The sequence below is a fragment of the Tachysurus fulvidraco genome, chromosome 22, assembly GCF_022655615.1.
Source record: "Tachysurus fulvidraco isolate hzauxx_2018 chromosome 22, HZAU_PFXX_2.0, whole genome shotgun sequence".
NCBI lineage: Eukaryota > Metazoa > Chordata > Actinopteri > Siluriformes > Bagridae > Tachysurus > Tachysurus fulvidraco.
Genome location: NC_062539.1, coordinates 8,184,140 through 8,204,198, shown reverse-complemented (window position 1 = coordinate 8,204,198; position 20,059 = coordinate 8,184,140). Strand labels below are relative to the sequence as shown.

Genomic DNA, 20,059 nt, shown 5'->3' with positions numbered 1-20,059 from the left:
GTTCAACTGGACATACAAATAAAAGTTGAACAGTTCGATATTGCCTGGAAATTTAACACAAAAACCATTGTGAAATTTTTTTATGGAATACCTCGAAGTATAGTGCTTGGAAGTTATAAAGACAGGGTGGAGTTTAATGAGGAAACCTACAGTCTGACACTGAAGAATGTACAGAAGACTGATAGTGGAATCTATGAAGCAAGAGCCGATGATGAAACGGAGGAAGTTGTTGTTATGTACCAACTACATGTGTTGGGTAAGTCTTATAGCCAAAATACACTACTAATACAATAATCGTGTTCTTATCAGTTATGTAATGAGTGATAATGAATTAATGTGTGTGTGGGGGGGGGGGGCATTGACTAGCAGTACAGTAATGCATGTGTGTGTATTTCAGATCCAGTGCAGAAACCAGTCCTTACTGCTTCTCTCCAAAGTAATGACACCTGTAATGTGACTCTCACCTGTGAAGCTCAGAAGCTCTCAGTAACCTCTCACTGCTACAATGATAATTGTGATATGAAGGAAAAGAAAACATCTGGAGACATGTTTCCATTCCTCTCACTGTATGTTAGTAACAACTTCATCATTTGTAATCATAGCAACCCAGTGAGCTGGAAAAATACAACTATGGAGATAAAACATGTGAAACAACTCTGCCCTAGTGAAGGTGTAAGCATGCACACATACTGCCTGGTCTAAATGTAAGAGAATGTACCTTCTATATTAATGTACTATTACTAATTGATATTTGTGGTAAAGTATTCCTGTGTATAAACAGATTATGTAGCCTCATGAAGCCTGTTTCTTTCTGCCTGTCCCTTTAATGTCCATACATGTCTTCTATATGTAAGGAAAATACTCTCTAGGCTATATTTAATACCTCCCTAATAAAAGAAATGAAAGTATTTCTTTTCTTAGTGTATGAACACATATTGAAAAACCTGCTGCTTTATTTAGAGAAAATAAAAATCTTATCATATTTTTTGTCATGGACCAATTTATATACACAAACAGACCATATTACAGCGTGATGCCCAATTTTAAAAGATTAAATTGTCTGCCTTACCGAATATAGCTTAGCTTTACACAAAGCATGATGCAGCTGTGTTTTTTTTTTCATTGAGCAATTAACTTCTGATGTTAAGTCACCGGATAATATTTTAGTGTTACTTTTAAACTTTAGAACAGATAAACACACGTTTACTGGCACATGTCCATCATAATAACACATTGTGTTACAAATATTTAGGAACAGTGTTTGACTTGCAACTTTGATGATAACACTAGCTGTATTGTCAAGGGGGACATCTGAGAATTTTATGCAACTTTCGGTGTTTTACCTTTTCACAATGTATATACACAAACAGACCATATTACAGTGTGCTACTCATACTCTGTCTACTGTACCTAAAGCTGAGATACAGAGTAGTAAAATATTATGCTATTAATCTTACAAGATGAAATCGCCTCCTTTGTTGATGGCAAAGATTTGTTAACCTTTAACAATTGGCAAAGTAATTTTATCTGACTAACATAGATAATTGAATGTTTTCTCTTATTCACTATGCTTATGTGCCAGAATACTAGAGGGCAACCATACATAACCCTTCAGTTGTACAGCTTTGACCTAGTTTTTGTGTTTTTTGTTTGTTTTTCCATAGTTTCTGTTTACTATAGTAGTTTATCTTGTACTGTAAATAAAGACTCCCAAGACTTTTATTTATTGATTATAGCTCAGTGTTTAACAAGAGGCAGCTGTTGTTTTTTATATAGCAATATGCTTCTGATGTTAGGGGTTTTTGTTTATTTGAGCATGTACAAAAATGGCACTTGCCAGGTGTTTCAGGTGTTCAGGCTTATTGTTAAAACTCATTTTTTATATCCATATTTTTGAAGTAGAAAGAACCATCATTGAAATTGGAGCTTTTATTATTCAGATATTTTGTTAAAATGGAAACATTGGGGATTAAATCCAGAATGATCTGCCTTTGCCTATTCACCCCAATTGTGAAGGGTTTTATCCAGAGTGCAAATATGTGAACCAGACAAAAGAATGAGTATTATCGCTATATTACCCATAGATTGTGAATGTGTACGATTGTGCCCTGTGATGGGCTGATTCGCAGTCCACAAGGTGTGCCTTGTACCTCAAGTCATGTGATAGGCTCCAGGCTAACTGTATAGATGGCAGAGATAGATGGATGTTTTAGAATCAAGTTTATATTAGAATCTGCTTTATCCATTAGTTAATGAAAATATTGTATCTGTGCTAATGTGTCCCAGCAGTGAAGAGGGGGTCATTATTACACTGTATGTCTTACATAAGAATGTAACCATAATAACATTGCACAATAAGCAGAACACAAGTTTTATTCAGGGGAGATTTTTTTCCATTTCACTTTTGTACGTGACAAATTCTTGAATCTCTATTCAAATGTATTTACATACAGAAAAAATACATCACTATATTATGGTGATAAGTGTAAATATGCTTTATTACCATTGCCTTTATCACAAGTTAAGTCTTTGAAATACAGACTAGAGTCCATTCTGTATATAAACTGTACACAAAAGCAAGGCACTATGCTGTACATTTACAGTGTTTCATTTGTTAATTCATCTTTTAACTCTCCTCACATATTTCATAATGTTTTAACAAGTACAAGCAATGACTCCAAGATCTTCGATGCAAGAGATCACCTGACAACAGCCAAAGTTCGTTCACACAGTAAAAGTACCTTACGTTCTGGTAAACTCCACTGTAGATGGAAAATACAAGAGCAATTTGAAAATTAAAAGAGAGTACTGTACGCTCCCTTGCTACAAATTAGGCTACACTTTCCTCAAGCACACAGCACTATCCCAGGAAAAGTTGGGAAGACACAAAAACCAGACTGGATTACCTTTACTTGTGTAATAATAAGAGAACAGAATAGCTGTTGTCAAAGATGGTACAGAAACTTACTGCACAGCACAGTTCATAGAAAAGTGATGACACACAGTGGTGACTGTTGAAAGTGCATAGAAACAAAACACGTCAACATCATATACAGACACCACAGCAGGTAAACACCGTTAAACCTAAAGTGACATTTTGCATAACCCATGCATGGTCAACATCACTATTGAGAGGCAATTAAAAGAGTCCTTTGGCTTTTTTTAGGTTGACTTGCTTCCACCCTGGCAAGGCTTCATACTCCTCTCTCTTCATCTCCAGGGTTTTCTGGGAGGAAAAAAGCACAGTGCTTATGAAAGGAGAGGAACACAATGAATGCATGAAAAACTCTCATTCTGCTACTTCTCAATTTTATTATGCTACACCAATAATATCTTGGATTCACAGAAGTCATAGCAGTCATTCATTCCCCAGTCATAGCAACTGCTTGTCTTCTATAGACCACTGTACAGCATCTCAGATGGCTGAAACAATGGTTATTATACACAGATGTTTATCCACCATGAGGAGCCAGATCAACAGATCATGATGCAGTTTTTAAAGATGAATGGGTGAATAAATGGTTTCACACGTCTCAGAGGAATTTGGATTAGAAGAAAAAGCAGCATTTATTTTTCACATGTACATTAAAGCACAGTGAAATAGCTCCTTTGCATATTCCAACATTAGAAGTTGGGGTCTGAGTGCAGGGACAGCCATGATACAGCACCCCTGGAGCAGTGATCAAGGGCGCAATAGTGGCCGTTTTGCAGTGCTGGGGCTTGAACCCAATCAACAACCCAGAGCATTAACCGCTTGAGCTACCACTGCCCTCAACTGTTCACAACTACAGTCTTTAAATTTCCAGGCACATGTAGCCTCACACTTAATAGGTAATGAATTTTATTGACCAGTAGATTTCAGGGAATTGTTGTAATGTGACTCTCACCTGTGAAGCTCAGAAGCTCTCAGTAACCTCTCACTGCTACAATGATAATTGTGATATGAAGGAAAAGAAAACATCAGGAGACATGTTTCCATTTATCTCACTGTATGTTAGTAACAACTTCATCATTTGTAATCATAGCAACCCAGTGAGCTGGAAAAATATGGAGATAAAACATGTGAAAGATGTCTGCCCTAGTGAAGGTGTAAGCATGCACACATACTGCCTGGTCTAAATTTAAATGTAAGTTCTTCCTCTCCATGCTATGCTGCATTGTCAGATACTCTGATGATACAATCCTGAATTATCTTCTCAAATGCCATGGTCTGATCATGGGTGTGCTGTACCTGCATGTGTCAAATGGTGTGATAACAACTTTGTTCAGCTTAATGTGACTAAAACTATAAAACTAATTGTAGACTTAAGGCAAACCAAAACCAGCATCATTCACAGAGTAGTTTAACAAGCATACAAGAATTTAGGAAAAGTGTTTGACTTACAATTGAGGTTTGATAAACACTATCTGTATTGTCAAGGCGGAACATCAGAGAATTTTATGTAACTTTCATCAAAGCTTTACGAGTGTTTTAAAGTTTTCATTTATGTGCTGGTACCATGAGTCTAAAAAGCATTGTTATGGTCTGCTCCAAGATCACTGGATACAGACAAAAAAGTAAGCGTTCTATGGAAGAAGCGAGTGGGCTGGAATGCAGAAGGAATAATAAGTCAACCTGACTACATACTTTTTAGGGAATTTTCAATTATGAACTCGATTATGTCAATCCTACAATCTGCCTGCCTAGAAAACTAAAATATATGCTAATTATTTTATTACTTATGCTAGCAAGCTTCATTGATCTGTGCATTGGTCACGTCCATGTTGCTGTATTGATGTCTGGATGCTGCTGTTTGTTTTTGTATTTATCTTTTTGATTTTCTCAGTCTTTTCTATGTATAGGGAGACTGTAAAAATGAACTACAGTACACTATTAATAAAGGAAAAATAAAATCCAGGTCATAGTTTTTTTATTTCTGAATCCAAACTTAGAAAAAATGTTTAAAAATATATATTAAAAAAAGAAGAGAATAATTGTTTAATTTTTTGTTGAAAAATGAGTTATCTTCCAATATTATTATTGCTAAAATCTCAAGCAGTGGTGTATTGAGTCATAAATTCACAGAAATATAGAATATTCTAAACATTTTATAATATACTGTATATTATCTTCTAATAAAAATGACCTTTTAAAGCCATTGTCTGTCAAATCTTTTGATAGTGTGAAATAGAAATTGTATAAAACCTAGAATTAATAAACAATAGAAAATTTAAAAAGTAATTTTTATCCCTTAATTCTGCTGATCTGTTTGAGTCGCTGATATCCAAATACACACTGTCCATTTCAGAGTCATTCTGGAAACTATTGGTTAGTGTACCATCATCTAAGTCACACTAAAACAACTCTGAAATCTGAGATATTGCTTTTCATAAGATTTCCTAGATATGAAAGAAATTAAAACGTCTGCATTTTCACTTTTTTGACTCAAAGGCCCAATCATTACCTATGTGTGGTTATATGTCTCTAAATAGAATAGGTATAAATGTGTACTACAAGATATGAGAGGCAAAACAGACAAAATTCTAAAATTCACAAGGATATGTCCATGTAGATTTCAGTGTTGTTATTTGGTACTGTTTGTTATGAAATCATAGTTTCATACATAAAAAATCTGTCCTATCCGCCTTACATTAAACAGATTTTGCCACTGAGGTCTAACATGAGCAACTTTTTAAGAGATACAACCTGAGTCACAAGATGAGAAATTACTGGCAGCGCTCAGGTACAGTGTCGTTCCCTATTGTTTCAGTTCTTACTTACAAAAGACTATCCAAGTTCAGGTGTGTGGAAATGTTCACATAAAGACATGAATACATTTGCATGTTATCATGAATTTGTTTTATTATGTATGGTTAAATCTAGAATCTGACTATATTAACATGTTAATTCTGTTTGAAGCATGTTTTATGTATTATTAAAGGTATTCATATGTTTTCATGTACAGTATAATCAAATTTAAAAGAAACCAAGAAATTTTGTTATTCATCATCATCATCATCATTATCATCATCTTCTTCTTCTTCTTCATATTATTATTCTGGGGTTTTCACCAGACTTGCCAGTCTAAGTAAGACTGAAAAAAAATAAATGATTCAAGGCAAAGTCACTTGTGACTGCAACTTATTATATAATAACGGTGTAATTAAAATAGTAATTTAAGCAAATTAGTTCATTATAATTATAAGAATTTAAGTATGTGATTATAAATAATTTAAATAATTGATAAGCAATAGAAATTAAGTAATAATTAAATATATATTTTTTCCTGTTTTGTACCAAGCAAATAGATCATAGCTCCTCCCACTTGGTTTCTATTGGTTCATGAGTTTATATTCACAGATCAAAGTTCACCCTAAGTAAAGACCAACACGATCATAACTTCCTCCATCTGAGGAGGAAGCTCTCGTACATGATGGCGCTGGTGATGCAGCTGGTCTTCTTTCTGTCCGTTTGGGTCTCAGTTACAGGTAACTAATCTTCTAAACTGACTGAAGAGGTCAAAATGCTTTGATTTAATGTGTGTGAGCTTTGGATACAGATTAGAGATTAAAATTGAAGGATCATAAATATCAGTGCTAGTGTTGTTGCCCTTTAAATGAAAAGTTCCATTTTACTGTGGTGTTTTCTCTCCTCACAAATATCATGTCTTTATGCAACAATGGCTGGTGTGGAAAGGTGTGGAAATGTACTGAGAAATTAAATATTACATAAGTAAAAATATGGGGAGAAAAATCAAGTGTCAAAAATGTACTCAAAAAAGGAAAATTATTATTATTGTAAATTTATTGAAAGGATCAATAAGTGAAAATCATTTTTAAATGTACTTTTATTTATGCATTTAGCAGACACTTTTATCCAAAGCAAATATTAAATGAGAATATAATTTTTACTGACTAACTTAAATAATGTAATTGTTGAGGAGAACATGGACATATTTTCACTGTTGACTATGTTCTTGTGCCAGACCACTAGAGGGCAGCCCTGCATGACCCTTCTGTTGTGTGATTACTTTCACCAGTTCATGATGTTCATGATGTTGTTTAATTAGCTACCTGATTTAACCTCTTTGTCTCACTATATCTTTGTTAATCTTCTGTTGATGTCAGTATATTTTTGTACATATCTTTGAACCAGTTTTTGTGTATTTATGACTAGTTTTTGTTTTCTGTTTAGTAAAGGTGTGTGTGCACGATGTTTGAAAGCCAATGTTGACATTTGAAATCACCAAAACAAACATGCCCCTAACCCAAATTTATTTCACCCCAGTTTTGATATCTTTGCCCCACACATTCATACTTAACCCAGGCAACTATTACTGTATGGCGGAACCTGCTGGGGCAGCTGGCCGAGGGGACATTTTTATCAGTAAATTAACTCAATGAGTAATACTATGGTAATACAAATGTGTTTTTGTAGCACTGTGTGTTGTACCATAAAAGGTTTAGCTTCGTTTCACATGGAAGACATTCAGTTCTCTTCAGCACTGGAAAGCTGATCCTATATGAACATGGGTCCTGCTTCTTGCCTTATCGTAAGCCATTTTTTCACTTTTCGTTTTTATCCGTTAATGTTTCAATCGCTTTCTGTTAATGTCATGTGCACTGAACACTCTCTCCACCACATATTGACAAGACACGCCCCTTTCTGCTCATTGGTTACACGTTTGTTTAGTTTGTTGGCCCGACTCAGTTTTCTGAAGCATTTCTCAAACAACGTGCACCCCACCTTTAATCTAGTAGTTTCTCTTGCACTGTAAATAAATGTCTTCTTCTGCACTTGAGTCCACCATCATCACCTGTATGTGACACAATTTTTCATGTGAAAAATAATTCTTATTAATACTCTTAGAAACAAATAAGCCACTTTGATAATGGTTTTATTATAATAAACACAGTCACTATTATATAACCAAAAATGGAAAATAATTCTGTTAGAAATTAGTGTGTACATCTTGTTTGTATTATCAGACACTTTTGAAGTCAATGCTGTCCAGTTAAATACTTCTTACAGGGTTGTTGGTGTACAGGGGCATGGCGACTTAGAGGATAGCACATTTCCATCACACCTCCATGCATGCTGACTGACATATATTGGCTGTAGTGTGTAAATGTGTGTGATTGGTTTCTACCACATCCAGGGTGTCCCCAACTTTATCCTGCGAGTCCCTTGAAATTGGCTCAACACAACCCTAAGTGGTAGAGTGGTACAGAAAATGGATGGATTTAGTGTGGAGAATGTTTAGTGTAGTGAAGTTTGGGATACACCCCAATATATAAATATATAAATAAATAAATAAAATGCATACTTTCATCGATTGCTTTGCTAGCTCTACGTGTTGGCTGGAATATAAATTTGTTAATTTATGGAAATTATTCTGACAATGGGGGGGGGGGGGGGCATGGTGGCTTAGTCGTCAGCACGTTTGCCTCACACCTCCAGGGTTGGGTTTTCGATTCCCGCCTCCGCCTTGTGTGTGTGGAGTTTGCATGTTCTCCCCATGCCTCGGGGGTTTCCTCCGGGTACTCCGGTTTCTTCCCCCGGTTCCAAAGACATGCATGGTAGGTTGATTGGCATCTCTGGAAAATTGTCCATAGTGTGTGATTGCGTGAGTAAATGAGAGTGTGTGTGCCCTGCGATGGGTTGGCACTCCGTCCAGGGTGTATCTTGCCTTGATGCCCCATGACGCCTGAGATAGGCATAGGCCCCCGTGACCCGAGAAGTTCGGATACAGAGGTAGAAAATGAATGAATGAATGAATGAATGAATTCTGACAAGGAATAAAACAAAATAAATCAACAAAAACGAGATAATTAAATAATATATTTGTGCTCTTTTCTCACAGTGTGTGATGATGTTTTTAAGATGGAGAACAGTTCTGTTCAACTGGACATACAAAAAAAAGTTGAAAAGTTCGACGACATTGCCTGGAAATTTAACACAAAAACTTTCATTGTGAGATTTCTTTATGGAAAGCCTCCAAGTAGAGTGTATGGAAGTTATAAAGACAGGGTGGAGTTTAATGAGGAAACCTACAGTCTGACACTGAAGAATGTACAGAAGACTGATAGTGGAATCTATGAAGCAAGAGCCAATGATGAAACGGAGGAAGTTGTTGCTATGTACCAACTACATGTGTTGGGTAAGTCTTACAGACAAAATACACTACTAATACAATAATCGTGTTCTTATCAGTTAAGTAATGAGTAATAATTAATTGTAATTACAGTAATGCATGTGTGTGTATCTCAGATCCAGTGGAGAAACCAGTCCTTACTGCTTCTCTCCAAAGTTATGACACCTGTAATGTGACTCTCACCTGTGAAGCTCAGAAGCTCTCAGTAACCTCTCACTGCCACAATGATAATTGTGATATGAAGGAAAAGAAAACATCTGGAGACATGTTTCCATTCCTCTCACTGTATGTTAGTAACAACTTCATCATTTGTAATCATAGCAACCCAGTGAGCTGGAAAAATACAACTATGGAGATAAAACATGTGAAACAACTCTGCCCTAGTGAAGGTGTAAGCATGCACACATACTGCCTGGTCTAAATTTAAATGTAAGAGAATGTACCTTCTATATTAATGTACGATTACTAATTGATATTTGTGGTAAAGTATTCCTGTGTATAAACAGATTATGTAGCCTCATGAAGCCTGTTTCTTTCTGCCTGTCCCTTCAATGTCCATACATGTCTTCTATATGTAAGGAAAATACTCTCTAGGCTATATTTAATACCTCCCTAATAAAAGAAATGAAAGTATTTCTTTTCTTAGTGTATGAACACATATTGAAAAACCTGCTGCTTTATTTAGAGAAAATAAAAATCTTATCATCATATTTTTTGTCATGGAACAATTTATATACACAAACAGACCATATTACATCGTGATGCCCAATTTTAAAAGATTAAATTGTCTTCCTCGATGATGGTAAACCTTTTTTTAACATTTTACAAATGAGAATATAATTTTTACTGACTAAATTAAATAATGTAATTGTCAGGAGAACATGGACATTTTTTCTCTGTTCACTATGTTCTCGTGCCAGACCACTAGAGGGCAGCCCTGCACGACCCTTCTGTTGTGTGATTAAATTCATCAGTTCATGATGTTCGCCTGTTTTCTGTTGTTTAATTAGATACCTGATTTAACCTCTTTGTCTCACTATGTCTTTGTGAACCTTCTGTTGATGTCAGTATATTTTTGTGCCTATCTTTGACCCAGTTTCTGTGTATTCATGACTCTAGTGTTTGTTTTCTGTTACTTAATCTAGTAGTTTCTCTTGCACTTTAAATAAATATTTTCTGCACCTGAGTCCGCCTTCATTTCCTCTACAATTTTTTAAGTGAAAAGTAACACAAATTAATACTCTTACAGCAACAAATGTCACTCTACTCTGATATAGTAGCAATAACAACCTTGGTCACTATGATATAACCAGAATTGAAAATAATTTTGTATGAATTTTTATTTGATGGCAAACTAGACCCACTGCAGTTTGCATTGAAACTGGAAAAGGCGTAGAGGACTTAAAGCTTTTCATCCTCTACAGCTGTATAAACATCATGAACAACCCAACTCACATGCAAGGCTTTTATTTACAGAATATAGCTTAGCTTTACACAAAGCATAATGCAGTTGTATTTTTTTCATTGAGCAATTAACTTCTGATGTTAAGTCACCAGATAATATTTTAGTGTTACTTTTAAACTTTAGAACAGATAAACACACGTTTACTGACACATGTCCCTCATAATAACACATGTATTGTGTTACAAATATTTAGGAACAGTGTTTGACTTGCAACATTGATGATAACACTAGCTGTATTGTCAAGGGGGACATCTGAGAATTTTAGGCAACTTTCAGTGTTTTACCGAGTGTTTTACCTTTTCACAATGAGTTGTGTACAAAATACAAAACCTGTCTAAATAGAATTGTTAGGGTCTGCTCCATGATCAACCAAGTCCAAGAAAAAAGACTATGCTCTCTAAGGAAGTAGCAATAGGTCCAGAGAGCAGAGGGTATAATAAGTCAACCTGACTGTGTACCTTCTAGGGAATATCTTAATTATGTAAATCCTAAGATAATTCATTAATTAATTTGTCATAGACCATTTTATATACACAAACAGACCATATTACAGTGTGCTGCTCATACTCTGTCTACCTAAAGCTGAGATACAGAGTAGTAAAATATTATGCTATTAATCTTACAAGATGAAATCACCTCCTTTGTTGATGGCAAAGATTTTTTTAACCTTTAACAAATAGCAAAGTAATTTTATCTGTCTAACATAGATAATTGGACATTTTTTCCTTTATTCACTATGCTTACGTGCCAGAACACTAGAGGGCAACCATACATAACCCTTCAGTTGTACAGCTTTGACCTAGTTTTTTTGTTTGTTTTGTTTAGTATTTCCATAGTTTCTGTTTTTTACTATAGTAAAACTATAATAAAACATAACAACTCTTGTACTGTAAATAAAGACTCCCAAGACTTTTATTTATTGATTATAGCTCAGTGTTTAACAAGGAAGCTGTATTTTTTATATAGCAATAAGCTTCTGATGTTAGGTTACCAGATAACATTTTAGTGTTTCTTTTAAACAGGGCATCAATCTCCGGGCAGTTAGCACAGCTGTGTCTGTCCTGGCCTCAGTAAAAGCAGAGCTGAAGGCAAAAACAGCATTGATGTTCCTCTAGGGGACACTCTTTTCCTGCCAAGCTACATGGATTTGGGGAGGTTTGGTAATGGCAGGTCTCCTTTGAATCTTGGGAAGGGGCGAGACAGGAGGTTGGGGTGCTGGTTTCTGAGGAGGTTATTCCAGGTGAATGGCTTGGGTGATAAACGGTGATATCAAGATATCTTGGTTCTTGGATGCGAGTCCTTGTAGCGTGGTTAAGGCTCTACAGATCACCTGGCATTTAAGGTGGGAGAAGTGACTGAACAAAGCGTGTACCTGAGTGTCGGCATCCCATACAGCAGATGCCCAGTCAAGGACCCTCCCTGGGAGTAGGAGCCTTAGAGAGTTGCACTTGGTTGACTTCTCGCAGTAGGCCTAGGGCTGGAGGGAAAGGCTTTGTACCTGCCTGCTTAGCCATCAATTCTTTCAGGCAGAGCCATTTATGCCTCAGGCCTGGGAGTGGGAATGCCGCACTTAGGAATTGTCATAAAGGTTAAAGTAATATTCAAAAAGTAAAGATAGTAATGAACTTGGTATTACACAATGATATTGGATAATTCTTGAATCAAATCAGCAATGTCTGATATATTCACATTTCAAGTAAAAAAGCTCATGATATCCAGAGATTATCAGGATTAAATGAAAAATGTATAGATATTAAGACATTAAATTTAACATGCAGTGAACACAACATATGTTATTGAATGAAGCCTCTCTCAACACCCCTTGGACACAGAATGATTACAAATTGCATAATCATGCAATACTAAATTCACATAATTAAAGCACAATCTTCTTAGATAGGTGTAAAGTGATAAGGAGTTTTTGTTTATTAGAGCATGTAAAAAAAAGGCACTTGCTAGGTGTTTCAGGTGTTCAGGCTTATTGTTAAAAATCGTTTTATATATATATATGTATATATATATATATATATATATATATATATATATATATATATATATATATATATATATATATATATATATTTGAAAGAACCTTTCAAAAAAAAAGAATTGACATTGTCTGTAAAAACTTTTGATAGTGTGAAATAGAATTCAATTAAATATGTAATTAGTTATAGTCTAGAAATTGTATAAAACCTAGAATTAATAAACAATAAAAAAATTAAAAAGTCATTTTTATACCTGAATGCTGCTGATCTGTTTGAGTCCCTGTTTGATATCCAAATACACACTGTCCATTTCAGAGTCATTCTGGAAACTACTGGTTAGCATACCACCATCTAATTCTTCACGGATTATTGGTGTTTGTGACAATTTAAAGGTTGTGAACTCCACCCATCTTTGGGGAGATGACCAATACTTCGGTCAAGGTTTTGGAGGGAAAAACTCCCTTTGTTTCAGGTGTCTGTGGGTGTGGTTTAGCTATCAAACTTTTAGATGACTTTAAAGTTTTATCCAGGGTGTATTAAGACGGTATGGCACCTTTCGTGCTCAAATACAATACACCATTGTTTGAAAAACAAGTAACCGATAATTTTGTGGTCATTTGGATACTAAACATGAAGGGTAATGACGGTATAAAGGCAGCGGTAAATTACATACACAGATCAGTAATCGAAGGGTAACTGATGTTAATACGCTATTGTGTTCTTATAAAAGCAAAGAAACAAAAATGAAACATAGAACAAAATGCACTTTCATTAGGGAAGTAAAAAGAAAATGTTAGCTTCGTATACATTCTGACATTAGACAGCATTAGAACAGGTATACATTAACATGTCATGATCAGTAATTAGAGTATAACTGATTTTAAAATACAATGTTGTTTTCTGACACATGAATAAAATACACCCTTGTCAGGAAATTAAGGAGCAAATAATTTTAAGTCAGGCAAGCCTTAAAAGAAGAACACATTACAAAAAGGGTTATAAGAATGAGAACCTTAGAGTACCTTATCTTCGGGTTTTATTAGTAAAAGGAATGTCTCATTGTGTTGTGTGTGTGTGTGTGTGTGTGTGTGTTGAGGGCCCCTATGGTTTCAATCAGAGAAGCCGCATGTGGTCTTTGTGTAGGCTCCAGACATTCTGGAGCCAGGTGTGTGTGTAAAACTGGGTTGCTCATCGGTTAATTGAGGAGTAGATGTTGAAATTTAGGGTGCCTGGGACATGAAATCTAAAATGACCTGTACCAGACGCTACACTATCACAATTTTTCCTTTGGGAGAGTCTTGACAATTCAAATGCTAATAAGAAATTCCAGATTAAGTTAAAAAGTTATTTATTTAGTTAAGGCTAAACAGGGAACAGGGATGATTCATATATAACCAAACACCCTCACCTGCACCTGCACTCAGCATTCAATGACATAGTTTGTCCATGAGTGCAAATAGTTGTATTGCCTTTTAGTTCAGGGACTATCAGCTACTTTTTTAAAGAGTAACCACTGTTGCCAAGCATTATTGTGAGAGAGATCTGTCTCCTCTCACACACTCCACATAAATTTATTTAAACTTTCCATCCCACACAACCTAAGCAATAATTGAGTAAAATCCTTTCCTGTTTACCAAAAATGTACACAAATCAGTAGCCTAGCTAGCTAGAGATGCATTATTTGGGTATTATACTATATTTAAAATAACCAGTGTGCAGCATAGTTTTTAGCATGGCAAGGCAGAAACTACTGATTTTGTTGACGTTTTGGTTTTTAGGCGAGACTGAGAATTAAACAAGTGGCCTGGTCGACAGATAAAACAGAATCATATGTATAGATATAGATTTGTAATTCAGGCATAATGTATGCATGATCTTCCCATTGTCAGCAGTGGTAAAATATACAAAAGTTAAAATGATTCAAGAAAAGGAACCAGCAGGCTTGGTGTGGGTGACATCTTTTAGCACCCTTCAAAAAAATTAATGTGGTCATGTAGTCAGTTAATACTAAACAGTGTCACATTCAACACACTACTTTCACAGCATGCTCAAGTCTTGTTTCAGTCTTTACTTAAAAAACTCTGTGGAAAGTCTTAATCGAGCTATAATGAGGAATACATGTTCAAATAGACACCACAAAATACAGAAACTGAAACTTAGTAATGCCTATATTTTTGATTAATGAACTGGATTATTTATGGACATATAAATAAGTCATATTTTCTTATTTGTTTGGTTTATTACTAACCATCTGTTTTGAAGCTTTATTCTCCTGCCTATTTTATATTAGCAGACTTATGAACACTTGTTTGGTAATCCTCCACAGAAAGTGGGGCATTTTAGTGACCAATAGACATTTTGCAATCCTTAGACTATTATGATAACTTCCACAATTCTCTTTTTGTTGTTTTAGTAACCTTATTGTGTGAAATGTTTTATGCGCTGTGTGTCACTCTTTTCAGTTCTCTATGTAGTCGCTCTGGGTTTCTGTTTCTGGCTCTTTGATCTTCAAATTTGCAATGCTGGGAAATGCAGAAAACACAAATAATTAGTATGATTAGTAACAGATTAATTTCTAGAAAGTTTTACTATTGTATTTTTAGTTCTTGTAGTTTGTATCTTGTAGTTGACATTCGCTTTTCATCTAAAATCATTAATTTATTCATTTAAAAATTGTTCTACAAAAATAAGAACATAAATATCATGTTTTAGAAAAGAAGATATGTCAAAAAATTCCATACTAAAATTTTTGTTAAATGCATTTTCTACCCATATTATTGAATGATCTATATAGAGTATATAATCAAAAATATTATTAAAATATTATAATGTAAAATAAGAAATTTTTACATTTTACAGGTTCATGTATTCACAAATTAAAATTCAACTAAATAAAGCTGACATATGAAACAAATATAACAGCCACGAGAAATAGATGCATCTTCTACACTGTTGCTTTAGAATTCTGACATATACAAGTGACAAATTAAAGTAAAACAACATGGAGTTGCCTTATTTGGCTGTTCTATAACTCTGTCAAGCTCCTGGGTGGATGAAAATATTTTTTGAATATTTGATGAATACTGTTTTTTATATGCCCTGCAGGAGGAAGTACAACTTCCTTCCTAACAAACAAGTTACAAGATGGCAATGGCAATGCAGCTTGTCTTCTTTCTCTACATGTTGGTCACCATCACAGGTAAACTAATATCATAAAATCTTTCTAAAATGAAAAGGGTAAAGCGTTTTATATACTATGACCTGTAGTAAAGATTAGATAACAATGTTCAAAAAAATAATGCAATCCTTCAGACAAAGTGACACATTAATGTTGGTGTGTAACGGAGGAAGTGTAAAATCTGATTGTTAGTTTGTATTATTTACTTTGTCTTTTTGCCTTTTTACTCACACGTTCTTTTCATAGAAAAGATGAAGGAAAGAAGTTCTGCTTGCACTTTGTTTCACAATTCATGTTTGAACGTATACGTTGTTTCTGTCCAGTGCAGTAGGGTAACTACTAAGGCCCCCTGTATATTTTATAGTTTAGTTATAGTTTGGGAGAGTTTTATGAATATATTAAAATGTATGACAATTAGTAAAGTAATATATTACTATATTGTCTAAGATACTATATTAAATAATAAGATGAAGAAAAAAGAAAAGAAACCAAGATCAGTCATGTCAGAACGTTTTCCACCCTTAGTGCTTTTTGAAATAGAACAGGGGCACAGAAGCCTTTATTATCGCCACATATACATTACAGCACAGTGGAATTCTTTTCTTCACATACCCCAACTAAGGAGGTTGGGGCCAGAGTGCGTTTTTCTTGCAAAAAAAAAAAAATTCTATATCCATCATGTTGTAAAGGCATTTTTAGTTAGTTTCAGTTCTGGGCAGTTATTTAAAAGCTAGCCATCTTAACCTATAGCCAAAATATGTGAAGAATATGAGAGATTACTGCCAGAGGCCAAGCAATCAATCTTGCTTCAGCTCCTTTAACGCTGCCTGTACTGTATGTCAACTGCTAGCGTCCCTGATGAGTTTTTGGGTTGTCCTATAGGTTATAGAGGGATGTGTTTTCCATGAGGTGTTTTCATGTTGGTGCTCCTTTTTCTTTATTCATTAATGATGGCCTTTATTTTGTTTTATGGTACATATGAATGTTTGCCACATTTCCAATTATAAACAGCTGTGCACGTTTATGCAACCATATTTTTATTAGATATTTATTATGTGGATTTATATATTAGATTTATTTATTATATGGTTTTTATTTTTCTTAATTGTCTCTTAAATGTTTCAGATTTGTATCCATTTAATTTTTAAACTATTATTTACCAGCAAGGATGAGGAATAATATGTATAATAATTGTATTATTGTTTCTGTTATAATTAATTAATTATTTATTAATTATCATAATTAGAATCATACTCATAATAGTAAATGATTTATCTTAGTTTAATTATTTTCCTTCTTTCTTTCTTTCTTTCTTTCTTTCATCACAAAAATCTGCTATACACATTGGCATGTCTGTTATATGAGAAAAAGTCACATGAACTTAACCACACCCCCTAAAAACATTGTAATGGACCAGCAGGTGGAATGAAAACTGATCAGTTTCGAAAATGTGGGACAAATGGAACAAAATAGAATGTCATTATTTTAGCCAATCAATTTCAGATTTTTAGATCTATTCGAAGTTCCTATTTTAATGAAAGGAGAACATAGATATTAATTTACAATGTTTTAAAATGTTGAATAGTTTCATGTTTCATGTATTTAGGTATTCATATGTTTCCAAATGTACAGTATAATCAAATATAAAAGAAACCAAGAAAATGTTGTTCATCATCATCATCACCATCATCATCATTATCTTCTTCATAATAATATTAGTAGTAGTAGTAGTAGTAGTAGTAGTAGTAGTAGTAGTAGTAGTAGTAGTAGTAGTTTTTGGGTTTTTTGGGGGTTTTCCAGACTTGCCAGTCTAAACAAGACTGAAAAAAAGAAAATCAAGGCAAAATCACTTGACTGCTACTTATTATATAATAATGGTGTAATTAAAATAGTCATTTAAGTAAATTAGTTAATTATAATTTATTATAATAATTTAAGTAAATTATTATAAATAATTAAAATAATTAATAGTAATAATTAAATATGTATTTTTCTTGTTTTGTATCAAGGAATTAAATGTAATTAAAATAGAATTTCCCCAACAGTACAAATTTTAATACAGAACTGAAAATATCAGGTTATATTGAACAGTAGCTCAGAAAATAACTCCAGAATATTCTTTATGTTTAATATAATTAGTGCTTTTGTACTTTTCTAAGACCAGCGTAACAACTTCCTAAAAACGTAATATTAAGTGAAACAGTTCTTCTGTAGTCATCTGCACTGATGACAGTATACAAAATATCAAGGTGAGAGCTAATGTTCTGTTGTACATTTTTATTCTTTAAAACTTGTAATTAATGCTGTTTTTCCATAAGTATATTAGGTCATGAATGTAGAGGTAGGTGTTGTGTCTTTTAGTGCAGCTGGAATAAATCTGGAAAAAAAAAAATTCTGGTTGAGACACGCATGCTGGCACGCACGCAGACAGACAGACACACACACAGTCAAGCAGACACACACACCCTAAAGAGTTTTCCGAGGCCACTATATACAGTATACATACTACATGAAGCCGTTAAATATCCTACCTTGTGTAAACAGATACACACACACAGATAGACAAACACACAGACAGACGCAGACACATACACCCTAAACAGTTTTCCTAGACCACCATATATACATACTACATGAAGCCTCTAAAACTAAAACCTTGTGTAAACACATACACACACAGACACACACAAACAGACAAGCACACACAAAAGCAGACACACAAACAGGCAGACACACACAAACGGGCAGGTAAACACACACACACACACACACACACACACACACCTTCCTTCCATTTTGTTATTGACATACTTGAATTTCCTTTGGGATCAAAAAGGTATCCATGTGTACTGTGGATGAGGAAGTTAAAAGGAGATCTCAAGTTGGAATGAATGGATTTCAGTTACCACACCACCTACTAACTCCTTCAGTAACACAGTTAGGGTAGTACTGTGTGCGAGTGAACAAAGGCTTTATTTTGAGTGCGTGTGTGGTTGTGCTTGCAACTGAGAGAATGGTCATTTCAGGGCTCCCACTTTAGACAGGCAAGAGTGACAAAAGAAAATTTATGAAATAAAACATGCCAAAACTTAATATTTGAATTAAACAAAACATACTAAATTATACAATGTAGTGCTGGTGGTTAGTTGCCTTATTTTTCTGAGATTTAATTTATGATAAATTTATTATTTTATAAATTTATCATAAATTAAATCTCAGAAAGCCGGGGCCCCTGGCACCATCTCAGGGCCCCCAGTTTGAGAAGCACTGGCCTAGACTACTTGCTCTGAGCAGGTTGTCAGTGAACAGGCTGTAAAACTGTTGGCTAAGTTACAGACCCTCATGAAACACTGATGCTGATTATCTGGGAAACTTTCTCTAACAGCAGTCAAAATGTCATTGTGTCAAACAAGTTGTGAATTTGTTGTAACGTTAAAACAGGAGATCATGATTTACTCTGTGCTCAAAGTGATGCTGAACAATTCCAGGACATGCTTTTTTTTCCATTGGTTGTTGCGTTAAATCTTACCTAGATACAATAGTGCTATTTTCTAATTGGCTATTGTGTAGCCTCTTTTTTGTTTGGCTAAGTGACAGGCTTGACTTAGAACTCCAGGTGAGATGCGCTTGATTCCTGCCCGGTTCCATTGAGACAGCGGTGCGGACTGATACATTTTGGCCGCTGCGGCATATTAAATATATGATAAATAGTAAGTTTTTCTGTGTGAGAAATACAATGTGTGTTGGGAGAGCGTGACTCAATGCGTGATACTCTATGGCCCTGTGACTCGGTTCCTGATCCTACATATGGATGTGTTAAGACTAATCGGAACATTGCACCTGTGCTGGCAGACAAGTCGGCTTTTAGGCGAGCGATACGGCTTTAAAGTAAATAACACTTACACACTTCCAAGCTCGTGAAGTCCAAAAAATGTTTCTGATTTATTTGTTTATTTGCATGGCCCTGATTGAAAACAAAACGTGAGAAAAGCTTAATAACACTTAATATTTTTGTGCACAGCCATTGATCAAGCAGTTGACAGACTGACATCACACACGCTTTTTCCAGGCTTGTAGCACAAACCCAAGTGTCTTCAGTGTAAAGCAAAAACAAGAGATCCGACATGTGACTGTAACTGTTTACCAGTAAAAATGCTGCTTTACTGTATAATTTTTGTTTATATTGAAATCAGTGAAAATATCAATACGTGACGAAATAAAATGGCTTCTTAGATTTTGGATTGTGCTTTTAGTGATTGTTAAATCACTGATTATATCAAACATGCTTATTAAA

The 20,059-nt window shown here is 34.6% G+C and overlaps 2 protein-coding genes across 2 annotated transcripts in view; both read left to right on the top strand.

The window, feature by feature from the left end:
• Nucleotides 1–20,059, top strand: part of LOC113636965 (SLAM family member 7-like) — a 57,024-nt gene that overhangs the window by 5,657 nt on the left and 31,308 nt on the right. The window contains exons 2-3 of the mRNA XM_047806449.1: nucleotides 6,341–6,468; nucleotides 8,844–9,140. Of these exons, the coding sequence (XP_047662405.1) occupies nucleotides 6,341–6,468; nucleotides 8,844–9,140 (425 nt within the window). The remainder of the gene's footprint in view (nucleotides 1–6,340; nucleotides 6,469–8,843; nucleotides 9,141–20,059) is intronic.
• LOC125139947 (SLAM family member 5-like) overlaps nucleotides 15,727–20,059 on the top strand; it is a 58,310-nt gene continuing 53,977 nt past the window's right edge. The window contains exon 1 of the mRNA XM_047806455.1: nucleotides 15,727–15,786. The gene's annotated coding sequence lies outside the window, so the exon portion shown is untranslated. The remainder of the gene's footprint in view (nucleotides 15,787–20,059) is intronic.